Source organism: Epinephelus lanceolatus, chromosome 23 (genome assembly GCF_041903045.1).
Source record: "Epinephelus lanceolatus isolate andai-2023 chromosome 23, ASM4190304v1, whole genome shotgun sequence".
Classification (NCBI taxonomy): Eukaryota; Metazoa; Chordata; class Actinopteri; order Perciformes; family Serranidae; genus Epinephelus; species Epinephelus lanceolatus.
The window spans coordinates 31,077,550-31,101,640 of record NC_135756.1 but is presented as its reverse complement, the minus strand read 5'-3'; the positions used below and the strand labels follow the sequence as shown (position 1 = coordinate 31,101,640).

At 41.8% G+C, this 24,091-nt stretch overlaps 1 protein-coding gene across 2 annotated transcripts; it reads left to right on the top strand.

The window, feature by feature from the left end:
- The first annotated feature begins 3,692 nt into the window (after nucleotides 1–3,692).
- Nucleotides 3,693–23,871, top strand: recql (RecQ helicase-like). 2 transcript variants are annotated; one of them, XM_078165499.1, is made up of 16 exons: nucleotides 3,693–3,825; nucleotides 4,584–4,675; nucleotides 5,378–5,614; nucleotides 6,822–7,001; nucleotides 7,151–7,257; nucleotides 10,684–10,882; nucleotides 11,493–11,659; nucleotides 11,968–12,049; nucleotides 12,216–12,364; nucleotides 13,393–13,510; nucleotides 13,614–13,752; nucleotides 13,839–13,930; nucleotides 14,041–14,257; nucleotides 14,677–14,806; nucleotides 19,805–19,942; nucleotides 21,591–23,871. In XM_078165499.1, exons 1-15 carry the CDS (start codon nucleotides 3,758–3,760, stop codon nucleotides 19,907–19,909), a joined length of 2,082 nt encoding a protein of 693 aa, XP_078021625.1. In that variant the 5' UTR covers nucleotides 3,693–3,757; the 3' UTR covers nucleotides 19,910–19,942; nucleotides 21,591–23,871. The 2 variants fall into 2 exon arrangements, with proteins under 2 accessions (XP_078021625.1, XP_078021626.1); XM_078165500.1 differs by having other exon boundaries at nucleotides 3,706–3,832.
- Nucleotides 23,872–24,091: the final 220 nt, after the last annotated feature.

The following is a 24,091-nucleotide window of genomic DNA, read 5'->3' as shown; positions in this document are numbered from 1 at the left end:
TGACATATTCTATGCATATTTCATATTTTATTTAATGCATAACAATAACATTACAGAGCAAAGGACAAATTATACAATCAATCAAAATAGTGAACGTAGTAACTGCAGGAAGTTTGTGTAAAACAAGCAATTTGGATGAATTTTGAGCAGATTCTTTTTGCATATTGCACCAGAGCTGACTTTTCCTGATACTTTTTAGGGACTCTTTTGGGGACTTATACAATTCTCTGTCTGTATTGTTTTTTTTATATTTATGTATATATATATATATATATATATATATATATATATATATATATATATATATATATCTATAGGCTATCATTCATTCATTCATTTTCAGTAGCTGCTTATCCTCTTGGGGGTTGTGGATGTGCTGCCTATCCCACCTGACACTGGACAAGAGGCAGGGTACACCCTGGACAGGACGGCAGACCATCACAGGGCTGACACATAGTGACAACCATTCACGCTCACATTCACACCTTGTTCAACATGGCAAACCACCTAAATACTTGGAAGACTCGCGATTTGACATCTTTAGCAAGCGAGCTGCTGCTGGGAGCATCACACCTGAGAAACTCCCCCCGACAACAGGAGCTGCAGGACAACACTCTCTCTGGGCTTACCTCCAGACTAGGGACTGGCTCATGCTGCAAAGTCTATCGTTGGATGCCCTGGACTATGGATGGCAACTCACTGAGCAAGGATATGCACCGGTTCCTTCAATAGACCCCACTGCACCAGACTACCTCCTGTCAGCGGCAACTGTGCAGGCGACTGTAGCACAGTCAGGTGCTGCTGTTAAAAGCAAGGAGTCAGGTGTATCTCAGCTTGCGGCAACTGTCATGGCAACTTTTGCCAGAACATTAACCAGCCAAATGACAAGATGAGTGAGGGAGATGCTGCAGAGTTTGATAAATAAGGTTGACTAGAAAACTGATAAAACAATGTTTCCACTGAGTTCAGTTCTGTTTAATTATGTCAGTAGAATACATTTTATGTGACTATCTATATTTATCTGACTCTTCTGCTGTCTGTCTTGGTCAACCATCTCCCACTCTGCCCTCCTCCCCCACTCCTCCCTCTCACACCTCAACACCCTCCTGCTTGACCCCCCCTCCTCCTCCTCCTCCTCACACCTCATCCCCCCCGTGGTCAGACTGACTGCTCTCTCCATCATGAGGACTACACCCCTCCCCCACGTGTCGTCACCTCCACAATGTGCTTCACGGCTGACCATGTGAGAAGACAGCTGATGAGACTCCACTCAAATAAGGCTGCAGGCCCTGATGGTGTCAGCCCCAGGGTGCTCAAAGCCTGTGCCCCCCAGCTATGTGGAGTACTTCAGCATGTCTTCAACATGAGCCTGAGTCTCCAGAGGGTCCCCTTGCTGTGGAAGACATCCTGCCTCGTTCCTGTGCCAAAGACATCACGTCCCAGTGGCTCCAAGGACTACAGACCTGTGGCATTGACCTCCCACATCATGAAGACCCTGGAGAGACTCGTCTTGGAGCAGCTCCGGCCCATGGTCAAGCCACTTTTGGACCCCCTCCAGTTCGCCTATCAGCCCCGACTTGGAGTTGAGGACGCCATCATCTACCTGCTCAACCGCGTCTACGCCCATTTGGATAAGCCGGCGAGTACTGTGAGGGTCATGTTTTTTGACTTCTCTAGTGCATTCAACACCATCCGTCCAGCTCTACTGGGTGACAAGCTGACAGCAATGCAGGTGGATGCCCCCCTGGTGTCCTGGATTGTAGACTACTTGACTGGCAGACCACAGTATGTGCGCTTGCAACGCTGTGTGTCAGACAGAGTGGTCAGCAATACCGGAGCCCCGCAGGGGACTGTCCTCTCTCCCTTCCTCTTCACCCTCTACACCACGGACTTCAGCTATTGCACTGAGACCTGCCATCTTCAGAAGTTTTCTGATGACTCTGCTATAGTTGGATGTATCACCAAGGGTGATGAGGATGAGTACATGGCTGTTGTGGATAACTTTGTCACATGGTGTGAGCAGAACCATCTGCAGCTCAACGTGGCAAAGACAAAGGAACTGGCTGTGGACCTGAGGAGGACCAAGACATCGGTGACCCCTGTTTCCATCCAAGGGGTCAGTGTGGACATTGTAGAGGACTATAAGTACCTGGGGGTACACATTGACAGTAAACTGGACTGGGCTAAGAACACTAACGCTCTCTATAGGAAGGGCCAGAGCCGTCTCTATTTTCTGAGGCGACTGAGGTCCTTCAACATCTGCCGGACTATGCTGAGGATTTTCTATGAGTCTGTGGTGGCCAGTGCTATCCTCTATGCTGTTGTGTGCTGGGGCAGCAGGCTGAGGATGGCGGATGCCAACAGACTTAACAAACTGATCCGCAAGGCCAGTGACGTTGTGGGAACGGAGTGTGACTCTCTGATGGTGGTGTCAGAGAGGAGGATGCTGTCTAAGCTGCGAACTGTCTTGGACAATGTCTCACACCCACTCCACCATGTGCTGGTCAGGCACAAGAGTACTTTCAGTGGGAGACTCATACCACCAAGATGTACCACTGAGCGCCACAGGAAATCATTCCTGCCTGTGGCCATCAAACTGTACAACTCCTCCCTCTGAGTGGCCCTGAGACTTTCACACACTGCAATAACTTAATTTAACTTGTGCAATAACCCCGTTCACCCTGACTGTATATATTCTGTTTGTGTAAATTTTGTTTACAATATATATATATATATATATACATATATAATTTACGTTTATGTTTGTTAATAATTCCTGTTTATTTAACTATATATTTGTTAATACTTGTGTTTAAATTTCTTATATTTTCATGTATCTTTCCTGTCTTGCAAGGAGCACCTGTAACATAAATAATTTCCCCTCGGGGATCAATAAAGTATTTCTGATTCTGATTCTGATGTGATCAGGGAGTGATTTTTTCTGATAAATAATGGCTGGTATCAATTCAGCACCCCAAAAAAACCCTAGATAGACATCTCACAAGCTATTACTGGCAAAAGTTTATTTTCCCATTTTTTTGCCCAGGTCCTCTGAGCACCCTGATTTTGATTGGCTCCCCAGAATTTTCCACAAGGATTTGGGTTTGCATAAATTGATAGATGTTAGTAGACACCTAGATGAACATATTAGTGAAGAAAGCAAGTGGTAAGCAATTTTGTCACAGATGGTCTATGCAATTTGCTAAAATTCCCTAACTATCTTCTTCTCACTGGATTTATATTTGGCGCCTCTGCTCTTTGTATGTTACACGAGTTCCCAGGATGCTTTGTGTTCACCGCGGGATACGCCATTGATGACGAGACATCCGCAATAAATGTTCTAATTTATATATATTCTCTCAGCAACTGCATTACTGCTTCTCTGTTGGTATAACACACCACTACTGGACTGCATATGACAAGAATACCAACTGAAAATGAGAAACATTTTAACTCTGAAAATCATTTTCATTTCTGTACAACGTCCGCTTGAATACGCGGGATATAGTTGCCCTGTGTATATTCTGTCAGGCAGCGCTGGTATGGAACTTAAAAAGTACAATATTGTGCTCCTTCTAGGTTATGTTTTAAACGTAGACTATATAAGCTTCATTTATACATTTATAAAACGAGCCATATTTGATAATAATGTGTGTCAATCCTGCAGCAGGAGGCGGAAGTTGCCTAGCAGGCAGAACTCCGGGTGAAAATTCAAGACTTCAAGTACTTCATTGCACTCGGCGCGGTCTGTGTCAGTATGGTGCCACAGTACTATAGCAACCGTGAAGTGGATTCACCAACAAGAAAGGGGCCTGGACAGAGTTTGTGAATGGTTCGTCACTTGTATTTGATATTTTCTGCTTTTCCAAAGTCTTGTCCCAGACGTGTTAACCCATTTTACCGACAGCAGAGAGGAAGTGTTTCAAGTAGGGAAGCTTATGTAGCAGTGACCCGAGAGTGAGAAGCCGGTTAAACATGATGCTTCAATATGTTTGTATGGTGAGAGTATCTATCAAGAAGCTAACAGCTAACTTAACTGTGCCGCTCCCTGTGTGATGAGACAGATGCAGCGCTGTGGAGTCTTAGCTAAGTTAGCTTATGTTAAGATACAATAAGTAGTTTGGGTTGGCTAACGCTATCTGAAATTTATGTACTTAGTCACTACAGTTACGTTAGTTAATGATGGGTAACGTTATATAGCTGTAGCCTGAAATAGTTACTTAGTTTGTCCTGGTTACACTGCTCCATTAGAGGTGAACTGGCAGTGGTTGGAAATTAGATTATGAATGCTCCGCTTGATAATAACTTTAATAATTTAGCTAACTAAAATGTATTAATACTGACACGTTTTTATATAAAAAATCAAATTATTACACTTAAAACACTGAACTAAAAGAATAAGTCGGGTATTCACTCACATAAACAATCAAGAACTAAATTATACAGCACCATTAACTAGTGTGCAGTCAGATAACTGTAGTAGAGGCAGGAGTAACCTAAGTTTGTTCCTCATTTGAAAAAAATGGGGCCCAGTCAGATTCACAGTACGGCAAAACTGACTTTCATGTCTTTCTGTTTTACAGGAAATCATATTTACATCTCTTACAGTCTGAAGGTTGGCTCCTCTCTGAGCAGATCAGTCTGACAAACATGGATGGTGATGGTGGAAGCAATGGTAAGTCAGTTCTTTCCAAGCCAAGAAACAAACTGTGCAGATATGTTGTCACCTAACTACTTTGAATTAGTTTTATTTGTGTGAAAAATGAGCCAAACCTTATTAGAGACCAAACAAGGCAAGAGCCAATATGTAAACATACAGAAAGTCCTCTGTGATAATCCTGTTGTTTTTCTGTGAGAGGAGGTTGATTTCATGGGGACTGATGACAGATCACACCCTGCCTCAGCTCTAATGGGACTCTGAGGGGAGGTACAAAGAAATGGAATGACATCATTAACTGTGGAAGTGTGATCCCCAGAGGTCTTAAACCTGTGCAGGTGCAAGACCTGACAGTCTCCTCCCTGTTCATACTCTTAGGATAACTCCACTGAGAAAACCTGCTGCACATGTTACTCTATAATCATGCAGTCTATCCCTGCCTGCCTGTTACTAATTTGATACAAGTGCTAAGTGGACTATAGTTTACTGGATTCATTGATCTAAATCATGTATTATAACTTTGAGTAACATTTATTTTACATATTCAGAAGTGAAGAACATTTTCTTTCTTATCTTTTTTTCCCAATAAAACAGTGAAATAGAAGTAAAATGGGTTTGCAACTATCTTAGTGCAGCCATCCTATCTCCATTCACATGTCAGTGTATCTGCTCAGAATCAGTGTCCCTAACAGTGTTCCTGGTGTGTCTGTTACTTCTCAGATGTGCAGGCAGAGCTGGACTCAGTGGAGGCAGAGCTGGAGTTAGTGGAGCTGCAGATCACAGAGCTCCTACAGAAGCAGGCCGAGCTGACTACTCGTAAAAATGCACTCCTGCAGCAGCTGGAGGAGGCCTGTGATGCTGCCCAGCCGTCATCCTCTTCATCCTCATCTTCCTCAAAGTCATCTGGAGCTGATTCAGTAATGAGCAAGAAGGAGATGCAGCTCTATGATGGCACAGGTACTCTACACTCAGGGCTGTACGTTTTCTTTTTTTGCACAGCACTGGTGCTACTTGGGTTGAAAATTTTGTAGCAGAGCCTCAAAACTCAGTCCCTCTAATATTTCATGATGTTGTAAGTGAAAATATTAAGGGAAGCTCAGCAAATCCCTGTGAATTCTGTGCGACCCTGCATTGTTGTCTAGTCACCACAGCTTTCCTGCAAATTTAACTTTTTAAAATGTGTAAAATCTCTTTTTATTTTAGAGCTGCGTGCAGCTCATTGATTCACTCAGCCTCTGTGTCTCTCTTTTTATCAAGAGACTGCTGCCAGATCAGAGCTCTGCGCCTGGGACAGTCTCACACACACACACACACACACAGCAACAGGGCTAATTGTTAGCATCACAAAGCTAACGTTACTCAATGTTTATTAACAGGTTGAATAACAGAGTCGAGCCCTTCCAATGTCGGCTTCTGCTGGCAATGTTGCCAGCAAAACATGACGAGTAGTGGTGAGATCTCTTTGTGCTGTGTTAGCTCATGCTAACTGGGAGAGTGGCTCATGGAGACAGTCCTACAGGACTACATGAAATGGCAAAAAAAAATCGCCTTCAAACATTGCAACATTCATTGCAGATTTTTAGAAAAGCTGCTGTAAAAACAGCCATTTCAGGCTACAACAATCCCAGAAACAGCCCGTGAAATCCTGGAGGGAGTGAAAACTGTAGCACAAGTACAAAAGTATCAGTTAAGTCCTCTGTAGTCAGAGACTATTCAGTATCTGAATTGGAGCATACAAAGATACAGTTTAAAAGTCATTTTCCATGAGCTTTTAAATGAATGTAGTACTTCAATGTATTAATGATATGTTATGCCCATGTTATGAGCGTAACATGGGCATCTGAAGTAGGGGTTCTGTGGGGACTGCAGCACCTCCTAAAACCAAGTGTTATGACAACCATACTTTTGATAAATGAATAAATAAATAAATAAATAAAACTTTGTGTTAAAACTTTTTGTTTTCCCCTTCTTACTGGGAGATGAGCTATATGTGTTGTAAGCAATATTTCTTATTTTTTATAAGTTCAGTGAGAAACTGTATTGTGTAATTTATCTGACAGGCCTGAAAAAATTCAAATGTAATTTGTAACAAAATACTTTAGAGTGAAGTCTGTGTTTTTCCAAACACTCCAAACAATTTCCCCATGCTTTATTGATTTGGAAGATTTTCCATGGTCCAAAGAAGTGGAGCGTCACCTGAAGGACACATTCCATCTCTCCACGTTCAGACCACTGCAGCTGAGGGCCATCAACCTGACCATGTCAGGAAAAGATCTGTACTTGGTGATGCCTACAGGAAGAGGAAAAAGCCTCTGCTACCAGCTGCCTGCAGTCTGCTCCAATGGTACACTGACACACAAATATACAGTGTTGATGCTTACATACCACTTTTGTAGTTTCTAAGATAATTCTGTTCATCTTATGAGTACATACATGCTTACTGTCTCAGTCTTTCCCACTGTAATCTCATTACCTGAGTGTGTTTTATGTCAGGTTTTACACTGGTTGTCAGTCCCCTGGTGTCCCTGATTGAGGACCAGATCATGTGCTTGACGTCCATCAATGTGTCAGCAGTCATGCTGAATGCATCCAGTAGCAAGGTAATGACTGGCAGCCATATTCTGCTTATTTATTTCACTTCAACCTTTCAGTCTGTCAGTCTGCTCTTCGGCTACTCTTTGACAACCATGCGTGAACCTCAGATTCCACAGAACCGCTGATAAAACTGTTGACATGATCATGTCTCTTTGACTCAGCGTAACATTGCTAACACTCTCTCCAACTTTGCCCTGATTCAATCCTGTGAGCTGCATGATGTAGTGCAGCAGCTCAGTTCTTCAATATGTGCTCTTGACATGATGCCAACTAAAATGTTCAAAAATGTTTTTAGTTGTATGGTGGAGGATGTTCTTGACATTGTTAATGTCTCCCTACTTTCTGGAACTTTCCCTCATGTCTCAAACATGCTGTTGTGAAACCACTGTTAAAGAAAAATAGTCTTGATCCACTGGTTTTTGACAACTACAGACCATAAAGTCTCTGTTCTGGTACTTCTTGATCTAAGCGCAGCGTTCGATACTATGGATCATGAAATTCTTATTCAACATCTTGAACACTGTTTAAGCCTTAAAGGTACAGCTCTGAACTGGCTTTCTTCTTACCTCAGTGGAAGATCTTTCTCTGTGTCCATCAGTAATTTTGATTCAGATAAGATAAGCATTCCACATGGTGTCCCTCAAGGATCGATTTTAGGTCCTCTTTTATTATACATGCTTCCTCTTGGGTCCATTATTCAGCAATATAACGTCTCATATCAGTCATATGTTGATGATATACAGCTATACATATTGGTTTCTGCCAATGAATATGACCCTCTCAACTATCTCATCCAGTGCATCTCAGATATCAGTTCCTGGATGAGCAAAAGCTTAATCAGGACAAGACGGAGAGTCTTGTTGTTGGCCCTAGGGCCCTGAGGCACGAAATTCAATCCCTGCTTACTCCCTTATCTGTTCAACCATGTGATCATGTCAAAAACTTGGTGTGGTTCTTGATGCTGACCTCAACTTTCACAAGCACATCTCTAATATATCTAAGACAGCATTTTATCACTTGAGAAATATTGCAAAAGTTAGATGTTTTTTTATCCCAATCAGATTCTGAGAAGCTGGTTCATGCTTTTATTTCTAGTGGACTAGACTACTGCAATGCCCTCTTTGCTGGACTGCCAAAACAAACTCCAGCTTATTAAGAATGCAGCTGCTAGGGTACTAACAAAAATCAAAAGGTCTGACCATATTACCCCGATTTTATCATCACTACACTGGCTCCCAGTAAAACAAATAATTGATTTTAAAGTTCTTCTTATTGTTTATAAATGTTTTAATCGGTTAGCTCCTTCCTACGTTTCTGACATGCTCACTGAGTATGTACCAGAGAGATCCCTTAGATCATCAAACAAAGGTCTCCTCACAATACCTAGAATCAACTCCAATTCAGGTTTTGGTGCTTTCAGTCATTATGGTCCCACTCTCTGGAATTCGTTACCAATTGAACTACGTTCTGCTACTTCAGTGTCTTCTTTTAAAAGCAAACTTAAAACATATCTATTCTCAAAAGCTTTTAGTTAGGTTTACTGAATTAGTATTATTATTGTTATTATCTCCTGTTTTTAACCGTGATGAGAAAGATATCCTCTTACCTTGTTTAACTAACACCTTTGATTACATCGTGTGTGTTTTTATAAATGTTAGTCACTCTTATCATGATGTTTATGTTTTGTCGTGTACAATGTACCTTTGTTTCTGTTTTTAAGCACATTGAGTCTGCCCTTGCATGAAATGTGCTATATAAATAAACTTGACTTGACTTGACTTGTAGATGACATAGATTAATGAGGACACTGTTTCGGGGAAGATGTTGCTGTTGATTTTTTTAAAATATATTTTTTCACAGGTGTGAGCTTTAGAAACTTTATTTCATTTTCCTCTGTAGTATTGGGGTGGAGGTAGACATCTCAGGGTGAGATATCTCAAACTTGTAAAACCAAAACTATCTGGCCAGATATAACAAAAAGTAAGTGAGAGGTTTTGTTAATTTGGTGAATTGACCGTTTTAAAAATCTGTTATTGTCATTCAGAAAGGGAAACCAGAAGACCGTCCTGATGTTAGTTAGCATGTTAGCACATTCACAACAAAATCCAATGAGAACAAACCATATTTACTCTGCAGGAGTGAGCAACTACACAAACCATCCTAAAATGTTTCTGCTTAAGAGCTCCATGCTAAAGAAAATTAATCTTACCTTATGTTACAAGTTTGTTTAAGTCTTACTCCCTCTTGACTTCAGCGGTTTGTTTACTTTCCTCACTTCAGTTTGTTGTCTCGTGTGCTGAGCTGAACTGCTGATCGGAGTGATTTCATTCACCGACGGGCTCCACTGTCGCTGTCGCTGATTCAACATGCTGAATCGTCAAAAAGAAAAGCAGACACTGGGCAGCAGTGCGGGACACATCACACTGACTACAGTGACAGACACTCACTGACGGTCCAACATTGACCCATGGCTGACTGTCGGCTTGGTGTGTCAGGGCCTTTACATCTATTCCCAGTCCCTCCAGGATCTCGCAGCAAACCTTGACCTTGAATTTGCGGCCCAAAAACCTTGAATTTGCGGCCAATTTTGTCAAAAATTGCGATTAAAAATTGTGGCATTTTTATGTGTTTTTTTTTTTTGTGGGAAATTGCAAATACTACAAAAATAGCTGCAAATGTTTTTTTATAGTTCTCTTCTTTAGTTTTATTTAATTATTTTCAAAACATGGACTCCAATAATGTTGCAAAAAATCCTGAGTGAATATTGTAGCTCTCAAACCACACAATGTGACTGTTAAACAACATGTAAGCTACATCTTCTGTAAACATAACATTTTAATACATTCAACACATAAAGTATGCATTTAAACAGTGCAAATTCTTATGTCAATACAGAGCGTTTCTCCATACTGCAGTGCCATTTGATGACACGTCTGACGTTTCAAATGACTTTGACTGTAAGCATGACGACTTCTGGTCAGCCATAAAATGTGAAACAACGTGGAAAATTTGCGGAACTTTTGAAAAATTGCAAGCCCCTGCAAATATTGCCGACTTGCGTTGAATTTGCATTAATTATTGCAATCGCAAGATCGCAAATTTTCTGGAGGGACTGTATTTCCCACATGAAATACAGAAATACAACTTCACACAGTTCATCCAAACTCAACAGAAACAAAATAAACAAAACCGTTTAAGTTAGTGTTCTTAGTCATCTAGTTAGTTACCTCAATCAATACAGCCTTTTACTATGAGTTAATAATTAAGAGGAGCATCTGTATTTTTGACGGAAATGGAAATAATGCCATCGGGATTTCTAAATACTCTGCTCCAGGCTTGGGTAGTATCATGGTATACCAGAGTTTTTGTGTTTAAAATGTCAGCTTTCACAGTGTAAAAAAATTAAAAAGCAATGTTTATACATTTTTTAGGAGCACGCCAAGACCGTCATGAATGGATTGACTGATCCAAAGGCCCCCTTTAAGCTGGTGTACGTGACTCCAGAGAAGATCGCCAAGAGCAAGCTGCTCATGTCTCGTCTGGAGAAAGCCTACAACGCAAACCGTCTGAGTCGCATCGCTGTGGACGAGGTGCATTGCTGCAGCCAGTGGGGACATGACTTCAGACCAGGTGAGCTTCACTAGGATGGAGGGGTGGAAGTATGGTGCTTCTAAAGCCTGGTTTGGGCTTTTCATAGAAAGATGACCAATCCGAAAGATTTGGGCGATACCTTTGTTCGTGGCTCTAAAATGGTGGTCCTGTGTTGCCCAGTGAGAGAGGTTCAAGGATGGCCATTGACATGGTCTTGCAATCAAAGACAGCCTGGGATAAAATCATGTCAGAAATTTGGGATGACCATCTCACAGTGTGACTGCTGTTATGACCTATGCCTACCAACCAACCAATAGAAATCCAGCATGAAAGGACGCACTGATCGGCGCAACAATGCTAATGCATTGGGCTCGACTTTGTTTTCATTTGTCTCTTACCACCACAGTGACATAGATGGATGACGCACGCTGATGGTATTTCGTTCTTGCGTATTGACGCTGATGGACGTATGCTGTAGCCTAGGATTCAGTATAGACCCAAGTTTTTTTAGATCCATGTCGCACCGTTTAAACTTAGATGATGCTAAAATCCCACAGTCTCTAGGAGGCTTGAGGCAACCTTACCCCCTTCTGATCAAAATTCTAGGTTTATCTTCTAATTATGTGTTTGTATGTATGACCCTGTGCAGATTATAAACTGCTTGGCATCCTGAAGAGGCAGTTCCCCAAAGTCCCGCTGCTTGGCCTCACAGCCACCGCCACCAGCAGCGTCCTCAAGGACTGTGAGAAGATCCTGTGTGTGCAAAAGCCAATCACACTCTCTGCGTCCTTCAACCGAACTAACCTCTACTACGAGGTGGTAACCACAGCAACTCCATCTCTCAGCCACCTGCTTCCTACACAAACACACACACTGAATGTCTCTTCATCAAGCACAGGCACACATGCGCTGCACAATCCTGCTTACACACCTGTCAGACCAGTTAAAATCCACAAATTATAATACACAAATGACCATTTTGTGTTTTTGCATGTTCAGCCTGTTACAAAAAACATACTGTCATCTCTACGTACTACCTCACACCTGTTGAACAAATTTAACAACTCAGTTTCACACCTCTATGGGAAATGTTCCAGTAACACTGAATTCTGCTCTTTTTTCAGGTTCGTGTTAAAGATTCTAACTATGATGTATCAGTAAGTGACATTGCCTCTCTGATCAAGAACAGATACAAGGACCAGTCAGGTACTGCAGCACACAAGACTGATGAGACTCAGAAAAAGCAAATATAATGCATCACACTGAGGCTAATATGCTCAGGTTTAGGACTGAATAGATTATTTAAGGTGTATAAATTCACATACAGAGCAGTCTTGTTCAGCAGTCATTTTTCCTGGTGTGTGTGCCACAGGGATCGTGTATGTGTTCTCTCAGAAGGATGCAGAGTCAGTGTCATCTGAACTCCAGAAGAGAGACATCCTTGCCTATCCCTACCACGCTAACATGGATCCTAATGATAAGTCTCGTGTTCACCGCAAATGGACCAACAACAAAATCCAGGTATGTGGGTGTGACACGTACTGGTATTATTCTTTCACAGGAGGGACTCCAGAATATTGGGCCAAGATTTGCTTTAATTCTTTGATTATGGTGACTGGAGGTCTTTCACGCAGCATATTCTTATCCCAGGGCTTACTTAGCCCCTTTTCACACACACAGTCAGTACCATTCACAGTTAAAGCTCAACAAGGCCATTTAATTAGACTCCTGTCCTTGTCCCAGTATACAAGCACAGGAGTGGAATCAATTTATTGACCGAAGTATGTCCAACTCCACTACCATGGGTGGCCATACGCCCCCTTTCAGCTGGTTAGTATTCGGTTGACGTATTATGTCGCAGACCAAACAATCAACAAACAAGTTAGCTACTGACAAACTGGTACCTTGGTAGACAACTTTACAGCTCTGTACATTTTATTTTTTAAAAGTCCAATATTAGTCAGGCTAACACAATAAATCGATTTTCTCTAATGTCATGCAAACATACTGATTGTTAACCCAGGGTAAAATAAGCCCAGGGCAATACAATTCACTAACCCACTAACCCTTAAATGTCTGTTGGAACACATGATGGATGTTTACATTCTAGAACGACACAGGACTACTTTTTGAAAGCAAATAGCAACATCAAAATGTCGGCTTTAGCAGGGCTTTATGTGAGTTAAGTTTAAGTTGGACTTTCGTTGGCTTTGACTTTTACTTTACTGAGCTGACATGAGCTGGCACCATTGTTGTGGTCCAGCCTACACACTCACGTAAATACAAACAGACTGATGAGTTGATCCTCTCTTCCCCCCATCAAAAAGTGCCATTGGACTGGCTAGTTAGCTAGCTAGGTTCATACTCATAACTCACTCATTGAGAGGCTTTAGCATTTATAGAGCTGGCCTCGCCTCTCTGATCCAGCCAAAAAACAAAACAAAACAAAGGATGATGAGGGCAATACGTACGACTGCCCTTTTATAAAAGATACACACTTACTGCTTATATTTGAATATGTTACGGTACGTGACTGTGTTGTTCTATAGGTGGTGGTTGCCACAGTGGCATTTGGCATGGGCATCGACAAGCCTGACGTCCGGTTTGTCATCCACCACACCATCAGCAAGTCCATCGAGAACTACTACCAAGAGAGTGGACGCGCAGGTAGACACTGTTTGTCTTCTGTCAGGACACAATACTAGTTTATACTGCTCTAGTGTTTTTGCAGATACATCTCGTTAAATTCCTGATGTCTGTGTATCTTCAGGACGAGACGACCGCCAAGCAGACTGTGTCGTCTACTTTGGTTTCTCTGATATCTTCCGGATCAGCACCATGGTGGTGATGGAGAACGTCGGTCAGCAGAAGCTGCTGCAGATGGTTGACTACTGCCAAAACATTGACAGGTAACACACACACACATACACGCACAGTTTGTTCTTCATGTACCATGACTCGAAGGTCTGTTGAATGTCATGTTTGCTGTGTGAAGGTGTCGACGCTCTCTCATGGCTGTTCATTTTGATGAGGTGTGGGACGATGAAGGATGCAACCAGATGTGTGATACTTGCCGCCATGCAAAAGGTGCGTGTGTCTGTGTCAATAAACATCATGGTTGCATGTGTTCTTCAAGGTTGTGAAAAGCCATCTTCTCTAAATTTGAGTGAATAATAGTCCGATCTCTATCCCTGCAGACTCCACCACCGTGGACATTACCGAGCATGCCAAGCAGGTGGTGCAGATCCTGGAGTTAGCAGGGTCAATGGATGAGAAGCTGACTCCTCTGAAGCTGGTTGAGGCCTGGATGGGGAAAGGCCCAGCCAAGCGCAGGAAGATGATCCAGACCACTACACTGTCTCGACTGCAGGCAGAAGCTGTGATAATTCAGCTGCTGCTGAAGGGGTACCTCAGGTGACTCATCATGTTCTGTGGTTTGTATTTAAAATACAAGTACAAGCATGGTCCAAAACACACTGACTTTTTTGTTCTTTATTTTGTCTTTATTATGACAAATAGGCTTATTAGCCTTTGAAGCATATGGAGGCTGGTAGTTTGGGGTTGGTATGATGCAGTTTGCCTAGAGAGCATTCCTCTTGAAAGTTTGTGTAATAAATTATGGAAGACTCTGGACTTTCAGAACCGATTTAGATCTGGCCCTACCCTTAAGGTCTTTGCAATACAAAAACATCTGTTACTATCAGACAATAATTAACAGTTAATTGAGCTACTCCCACTAGATATATATTGTAATTAAATCAATAATAAGATGTTGATAAGAACACGCTTTGGACAGTTTAGACTCTGACATAGATTCTGTCTGTTGACTTCAGAGAGGATTTCAGCTTCACTCCATACACCACCTACTTTTACATGAAGCTTGGCCGCAAAGCTCCTCTGCTGAAGAACCAGACTCACACACTCAGTATGAAGATGAGGACAACAGGGGCTGGATCTGCTGTGGTGAGTAAATGCTGCCCACAGTGATATATCACAAAGCAGTCAAACAGAAGTTCACTGGATCTAGTATATTGGATCATACGCATGTAATCAAGCTGATGTTCGCTCGTTTGCATCGTTCCCAGTTAGGAAGAGGTGTAACACCATCTGAAAACAATTTTATTCACAGTATGTATTTAAGTCTAGAAAATCAATGTAGGGTTGGGGCCTGATAGCCGCCTCCAATTTGGATTAGGGTCCATATTTATGAAGCATATTTAGAAATTAGAATCAAGTGTGAATGTAGGACCCACCCTAAACAATTCAGCTATGCATGTTGGCCACCATACACTGTAAAAACAGTTTATCTGTGACAAGCAAACAATGGGTACAAATGTTGTACATTACAGTATGTGTTTTCTTCTCTCTTTAGTGCTCCACTGAATATTATTTTCCTTTATCTCCTGTTTGTGTAATAATGTGATTTTTCTTTCAATCTTCTGTGTTATCTTTGTGAAGTCTCTAACCAGTTTCCTCTTCTTCTATTGTGTCTTTCCTCCATGTCACCTTAAATGTTGTCAGATATTTTCTAATTGTTTCTAATAATCCATCGAGGTAAGTCAAAATTGAATTGAAGCTAAATATTGTGATGTTTATGCTGCACACTTATAGACACATACAAAAGACTTATGTCCACATAGTGATTAGAGGATTTTTGTGTTTTTATTGTCAAGATTTCACAGGAAAATAACCTTCGCACCATGACCACGACTGATAATGATCATTAGTACTCTAACATGATTAATCATAGATTAAATAGTTGTAGTTGATGTAGATTCCACTGCTGCTCTTAATTTTGCCACTATGATTTGCACAGCTGATCGAAAGGTACGAGGCCAAACAACTATTACTGGCATAGACCACTACTTAAACCAAACCAGTGGCCTGCAAAACAAAATGCTAGCATTGTACATTTCTGCAAACCACAGATACGTTACATTTGCACGTTATTATTTAGTGTAATGCTGTGGTTAAATAATGTTTTAGCTCAAAATGCTTGGTTTGGAGGGCACAATCCCGGCTAGAAACAGAGCAATACCTCAGTAAAAACAATTGCTTTTCGTGCCACCACCCTGGCAGGAAAAGCAGCGATGTCTTAAGCCCCTTTTCCACTACACAAAAAAAAACTGCTAACACCTGCTTACATTTGGCTCTTTAATGCAGTGAGAAGGGTTTAAATCAGCCGTCACACCTGGGTCAAACGACTCTTCAGTAGTCATGGGTATTACCGCCTCCACCTCTGATTGTCATTAATGAAAACACAACATCCGGGTGAATGTGCTAATCTATACCGTCAAGATACAATGACACGCCACCCACAAAATACCATCCATTTCTGCACAAGCAGTGCTCAAACATTGATTCAAATTAGTCTGAACCAAGTTTGAAAGAGAGACTGAATAAGTAAGACAGATATAAAAAGAAGTACATGGTAAATGGACTGCACTTGTGTAGCACTTTTCTAGTCATCCGACCACTCAAATCACTTTTTACACTATGTCACATTCACCCATTCACACACACACACATACACACACACACACATTCACACTCTGGTGGCCAAGACTTTCGTACATGGTGCCACCTGCTACTTAGTAACCATTCACATTCTACTTTGGAACAACCATCGGGAGCAATTTGGGGTTCAGTATCTTGCCCGAGGATACTTCAAACCGAAGGAGCAGAGTGCCGCCGATCGACCAATTAGGAGATGACCTACTCCACCTCCTGACCCACAGCCACCCCATCAAGTAGCCACCATAAAGTTTCCATACTCCTCTCTACTTTTTACCTGTTCTCCGGCCTGTCTGTGATGTTGAATGTGTCACACCAAAAAAAAACACCCATACACAGAAAGGCATACTCATGTGCTGCAGAGCCACTCTTGGAAATACCAAATCACTTTTTTCACTACTCAACAAGATCCTCCAGCCTCCCCACTCCTTACCCCCCCACCTTTACTCTACTGACACCTGTAACTCCTTGATGCTATTCTTTAATGATAAAATCAACTCCATTCATCAGCACCTCTGTTCACACCCTCCTCCTCTCTCCACACCCGAATCCTTCCTCTACAGTCAGCCTTTTTCCTCCTTTCAACTCCCAAATGCCTCTGAAATATCCGACCTCATCCGCAAATCTAAGCCCTCCACATGCCTGCTGGACCCTTTCCCCACAACCTTGGTCAAATCCTGCCTCTCCTCTCTGCTTCCCCTCATTTCTGCCATTATCCACTCTTCACTGTCCACCGGTATTGTCCCTTCAGCTTTCAAAACTGCTGCTGTCACCCCAATCCTGAAAAGACCTGGTTCAGATCCCAACAACTTCAATAATCTCCGCCCTATCTCCAACTTACCTTTCATCTCCAAAATTCTTGAAAAAATAGTCTCCTCCCAACTTCACGCACATCTCACTCTAAACAGTCTGTATGAACCCTTCCAGTCTGGTTTCCGTCCACGTCACAGCACTGAAACTGCACTTATCAAAATCACCAATGATCTCCTCACTGCAGCTGACACCGGTTCACTCTCCATTCTCATCCTCCTCGACCTGAGTGCGGCCTTTGACACCATCTCACACCCCATCCTCCTCAGCAGACTCTCCTCAATTGGCATCACCCACACCCCCTTCACTGGTTCCATTCTTATCTCACAGACCGCACTCAGTTCATACAGCTTAAATCTTTCTCCTCTGACCCTTCCCCAGTCACCACAGGTGTGCCCCAGGGCTCTGTCCTGGGGCCCCTCCTCTTCATAACCTACCTCCTCCCCCTCGGCCATATCTTCCGCAAATTTAACATTAATTTCCACTGCTTCGCGGATGACACCCAGCTCTACCTCTCTTGCAAACCTAACTCCACACTCCCACCCCCCTCCCTCACATCCTGTCTTTCTGTAATAAAATCATGGTTCACCTCTAACTTTCTAAAATTAAACAGCAATAAAACTGAATTCCTACTCATTGGCACCAAATCCACCCTATCTAAAGCTGACATCTTCTCTCTCTCTATCGACAGCTCCTTAGTCTCCCCCTCCCCTCAGGTTAAGAGTCTGGGTGTCATCCTCGACAGTACACTATCCTTTCAATCTCACATTAATAGAATCACCCGGTCTGCTTATTTCCACCTGCGCTCCATCAATCGTCTCCGCCGCTCCCTCACCCCCCACACCATCGCTATCCTCGTCCATAGCCTTGTCACCTCCCGCCTTGACTATTGTAATTCACTCCTCTTCGGCCTCCCTCAAAAGTCCCTCCATAAACTTCAGCTGGTTCAGAACTCTGCTGCCCGGATCATCACCAAAACCCCCTCTTCCCACCACATCACCCCCGTCCTTCAGCAACTCCACTGGCTCCCGGTTAATCAAAGAATCACTTACAAAATCCTTCTGTACACCTACAAGTCTATCCATAACCTCGCCCCTCCTTACCTCTCTGACCTCCTGCACGTTGTCACCCCATCCCGTGCCCTCAGATCTTCCTCCTCCCTCCATCTCACTGTACCCGCTGCCCGCCTTAGCTCTATGGGGAGCAGAGCTTTCAGCCGCTCTGCTCCCCAACTCTGGAACTCACTGCCACCTGACCTCCGTAACTCTGCCACCCTGCCCATCTTCATATCTAAACTCAAAACTCATCTGTTCAGACTTGCTTACTCTCTCTAAACTGCTTCACACGGTCCCCCCTCCCTTTTTATTGTTTGTTGTCTTTTATCATGTATTTTATATCTTTGTTTTTATATTTTCTGTACAGTGACCTTGGGTGTCCTGAAAGGCGCTTTCAAATAAAATGTATTATTATTATTATTATTATTATTGTCTACTAATAATGGGAAGAAGAAGTCTGTAGCCTACTCATCGCTGCCTACTCTTCACAGGTTTGCCCGTGTTTGAAAATACCCACATACATGCATGAATTCGGTGGAAAAGGGGTATTAGTAAAAAAAAAAAAAACAGCCAATTTTTGTAACACTATCCTGGCAGGACTAACAGTGATGTCTTGGTAAAAAATCAACTGCTGTTTGTGCCTAAATAGCTGCTGGAAACGCAGTGATCGCTTTCTAGAACAAAACAGGTTTTGTTGCTTTTTGGTCTCGAACACTGGTCTATAGCTCAGCAGGCGTGTCACCAAGGTGTCCTGCTATCCACCATCCCCTCCACCTCCTGATGATACTACGCCACTTTAGAAACTTTCATATGATACAAATGAAATGTACTAATGTAACATAATCGTGGTTTGCACAAATGAACAATGCCAATATTTTCTTGTGGTGACTGGGCTGGGAAAAATATCAAAGTGTGACCTATGGATTTTTGCTTACTTACCTGAGTTACTTATTTATATCATGTTACACAAATAGTGATGCTTAAATAACCATTGAGATTGTCAGTTAAGTAATTTAACAGAAATTAAAGATTTTAAAATCATATTTCAAATGATCAGTTTTAGAAGATACATTTTTTAATAACGCCAAAGTTAATTCTTGACCTTGTGAATGGTAGTTTGACAAAACACTCACAGCTCACAGTCCATTTAATATATTTTCTGTCTGTGGACTTTTAAATGCCCATCATGGTCTTCATCAATAGATTTTTTGATGAAGACCATGAGATGTGGTTTAATATAGATTATTATTTAAATTGAATAATTTGGGGTAATTGACTGTTGTTCAGACCACTTAAGCACTTATGATAGGCATTTTTGACTAGCATTTTTGATTTGATTTTTAAGCTCAGGTCCTAAACAGTTCCATGTAGATCTGGAAAGACTCAGCAAAGAACCTCAAAGATGATCTGAGTACAGAGACCTCTGGGGATCCCCAGCATCAGCCAGTGTAATGATGAACGGAGGATTCTGTCGTTTTTGTCCATGTGCAGACTTGAATGTCCTCCCCTCTAGTTTTCCCTCGTCCACTCCATGTAGGTCCTTGAACCCTCTCAGGTAAAGACTGTTGTTAATGACCTGCAGGTAAAAGCTGTGAGTGGCCAGGGCAAAGCCAAAGAGGGAAAGAGATCAGTACAAAGCGGTGGAGACGCCCCTGTGTCCAAGAAAGTCAAGACAGAGCTCCCCTAACCCCCCACCCTGTCCAGAAGACAAGCTGACAAAGTACAGTCCATCATTCTTTCTTCTGTTCACTACTGCTTCTGTTGGCATGGCACTGTCCAGACCTTTACTTCATGCTTCACACGTGGATCAGGCAGTCTAAGTGCGGGAGTATTAGTCAACACAGAAAATCTCTTTTTAAGTTATTTAAAATGCTCTTAATGGTTTTAAAATAATCAGTATGATGTTATCTATTTGTTTCTAACCAGCAGGCTTGGGCGATAAAAGGACATTATTGGCTCAGTTTGATTGCCTTGATCTTCCTGGTGACACTGTTTGCAACAAAATATGAGATTAACTAATGTGTCCCTTGTTTAGCCACTCTGCTAATGGATGTAGGGTGGTGTAGCTCACTAGCCAGCTAGCTCGATGAAATGTTGTGCAGCTGTATGTGGCTGCTTAAAATGGAGCTCTGATATGTTGTGTTGCCCTGTGGATACAGGAAACTGATAGATCCAAACATCTTTATCTTTAAAACTCCTCCACAATTTTTCATTAGTTCATAGCATACTAGCCAAATTTTTAAGATGTTGCCTATTTAAAAAAAAAATCACAGTCTTATGATATGAATATTCACTTATTCACTGCACATTACAACTGTATACACATAGTTAACATTTAAATGAAGGCTAGATGAAAAAAAGCTATGCTGCTGAAGCACAGGTTATTCTGTGACTATGTCTACACTGTCACTTTTTCAAAAAACTAGGCCTACTTTACAGCGAAGAACTAACACCTTAATTTGTTTAAATTAATGCTAACATTAGCATTAGCAAAATCATTATCCAAACACACCAAATTGCATTGACATCTATAGGATCAGTTTTCTAGCCCCCAAAAAAGGGCGTGGCCCTTACATTTTATGAAGACCCCCATATGTGCCGGTCTGTCTGTTGGCATATGCAGCTAATTGGTGGTAGGAATATTTAACGAGAGGGTAAAGTTAGGAAGTGCGAGCAGTTTGCTGAGCCGCAAATACTCTGTAAGTGTGTCGATATTGTATTACTGTATCGCAGTGTAGGCCTACACTATCTAAACTTACTTAAATAACGTCATGGAAATGGGGTAAAATATTATGGAAAAGTTTTTTAAAAAATTCATTGGTAAAATGTGTGGGAACCCTGGAAGAAAATAGCCTGGCACAGGAACAGGATATGCAGTGTGTCAGATGGACAGTGCACAGCTTTGAGGTTAGACACTGACTGATAGTGACAAACTGAAATATGTGATTTATTTTAATGTGTGAACTGTTGATTGAATCATGACAAAGAAGACAGCCCAGTGATACTAGAGGTATTAAGTCTCCTCGATATTTTGGGGCATAAATGATCCCGACTGACTGACAATACTGATAGCTGTAAAAATTAAAGTATCGCCCAAGCCTATTGCTCGTAAGCAGAAGCATGTTGCCACTAACTGTCACTAACATTTCATCACACTGGCCCTGCTAACATAATCAGTTTATTCTCACTGACTACACAGAGAGGTCAGCTAAACTTCAATATAGACTCCTTTTGCCTATCTGTTATGGCACATATCTGAATTGCATATTACTCAAACAGCAATAAGTAATGAATATGATGGTGACTGCTAAAACTGGTGTCACTTTTCTACTGTCGTTCACTGACACTTGGTTGTCACATGTTTACAGCACACATCAGCCGGTGAGGAGGGGATTGATGTGACCTTTGACCCCACTGGCATGGACAACAGCTGTCCCCCACATCCCAAACAGAAACTGATTAAAGAACAGAGGAACCTGTCCAGGAAACAAGACCTGAAGCCAGTCAGCCAGACAGACAAACAGACAGAGCAAGCAGAAAAACTGCAGACAGACAGACATGGAGAGGAAGAGCAGGATAAAAGGAGGGCCTGCATGCCTCAACATGAAATTGAGGTTGATGTTGAAATAAACATTATAGAAAACAGTGATGGTCAGAAAACACCATCGCATCCAGCTAAACTTTGTTCTAAACGTAAATCCACCACTCCTCAGAGAGTGAGGAGGAAACCCCGTGCTGGTGCAGCGGCAGCAGCAGTTTCCTCCCCATCCCCAGGTGGTGACACAGCCACCAACACTGTGCCTGGCTCTCCATCACACTCCTCCATCATCTCTGAGACTGCAGCCGAGGAGCTCTGTGACCTGAGGAACTACTACAGCAAACAGCTGAGGAGAATAAACTACATTTCCCATGAATACCTGGGGCAGCCCTCAGAATCAGGAGTACTGGCATGTATCAGGGAGCCTCTTAGGAGCCTCCGCCTGCCCCGCAGGGTTACCATCGCCCAGACGGCTCGCAGCCTGTGGACACGAGTCAGTGGCAGGAGGAAGCTGGTCCATCGGTGACACCATAGTTTGGAGTGCAGTCAGCTGCAGTTAGAATTAATGTTCATTATCAAGAAATATTTGGTGCTGCTGTTGTACTGTAATCACAAAGGTTTTATCTGCTGCCCCAGTTAAAGAAGCCACTATTAATGGGATTTAAAATGCCAGACTTTGGAGTTACCCGGTGGTTGTATGTTATAAGATATTGAACCCCATCATGGTACATATCGGACCTGGGGACATAAAGATAAATGGACTGAAAGCAACACAAAACATGATTGTTTTATTTTTCTACAAACAAAAATATATGCTGTAAGAAAACTTTGAAAGATGCTGAAATAGGAAATCTTAAAAAATTTAAATGCCCTTCATAGGTTTATAAACATTTTTCATAATTCATACCTCAGCTGCTGTTCTGCAAATTGATGAATGTGTTCATAAATATAATATGAAGTTCTGGACCCTGATTTAAACTTGCACTTCTCTTTTCTATAATCTTTGTTATTAGAAAATCTGTTCTTATTAACTGCATCCCAAAAAGGGAAAAGATCATGATTGCAGATTTAGATTGATTTGGGGCATTTAAAGGAACTTGGATGAATTCACATAGATGCAGTGGAGTTATGTTATGTTTTCCTGCTACTACATACGCATCTGAAAATCACATGTCCATTGAGGAAAATCCGAATCCCAAAGGAAGAAATGTATGTATTTTGTTTCATAGTGGCACCTGCTGCCTGCATACCATAAACCCTGCTGGTTCTCTGTAAACATTTCTTTTTAAAGTTTGTGTCAAACCAGCAGCTAATGCTACAGCCGGTAAAAAATGCAGTTCTCCTAATGGCCACATGAGGCTGGCTCCAAATGCGAGTCAATCCCATAGACCCCCATGTTAAAATGCCCAACTTTACAGCAGAAATAAACATGTTCACAGCCTGGTATAAAAAACAATTTTGGTCTCCATAGCTAATATCTACAATTTCAAGACATCTGTATGAAGGGTGAATTTTCATATAACTCACCTGTTTTCAATCTTATGGATTAAAGTTATGCATAATCAAGGAGGTGACAGGTGGATGTAGTCCATTGTCAAGTTGCTACCACTGTGACAACCTTGTAGCTGTCCCTATTTCATTGTGTTTTCAGTTTATAAAAGCTAATTGTAACACGACTAAAAAAAGTCTTGCCCAGTGTTAGGTTGTATTAACAGACCTTTAAAACCATTAAAACAAAATGTACTTACTGGAAATTGAATAAATTATCACTGTTAACCATAACCATAAATGCACTGTAGTTACTAAGCTAGCAGCTAATGTTAAGGTTAGCTTCACCCTCTTATTTAAATATGGTCACATCTGGCTCCCAAAAAACAAACCCAATATGACGATGGCCAAAATGCCAAAGTTAGTGTGTGTTAGTTTCATAATGCCATTCCTTAGATGTCTTTTGTGTGTTGACTACCTGTTGAACTGTCAGATCTCTATTTGGTAAACTCCTCTGTCCAAGTTTTGTTACATTTTTGTTATTATTTTTCATTTCTAACAGCAGTGTGAGTTACAGCTGAGGGAAATGTGACCTGTAAATAAAACTGCACAAGGTTTCTAAACTCTGCTTTTGCTGTCATCTTATTGGACTGTTCACATTGCCCATGGCCAGATCAAGCTTGTACAAATCAGTGCAACAATGCTTTATTTACTGTGACACCTCGGCTCCAGGGAGTAATGAAAAGCAACATCAGAGACAACATGACTGTATATGTTATTTTCAGATTTGTAAGGGTGTGTTAATCAACTTGTGAGGAATTAATCATGAGATTCAATATGGAT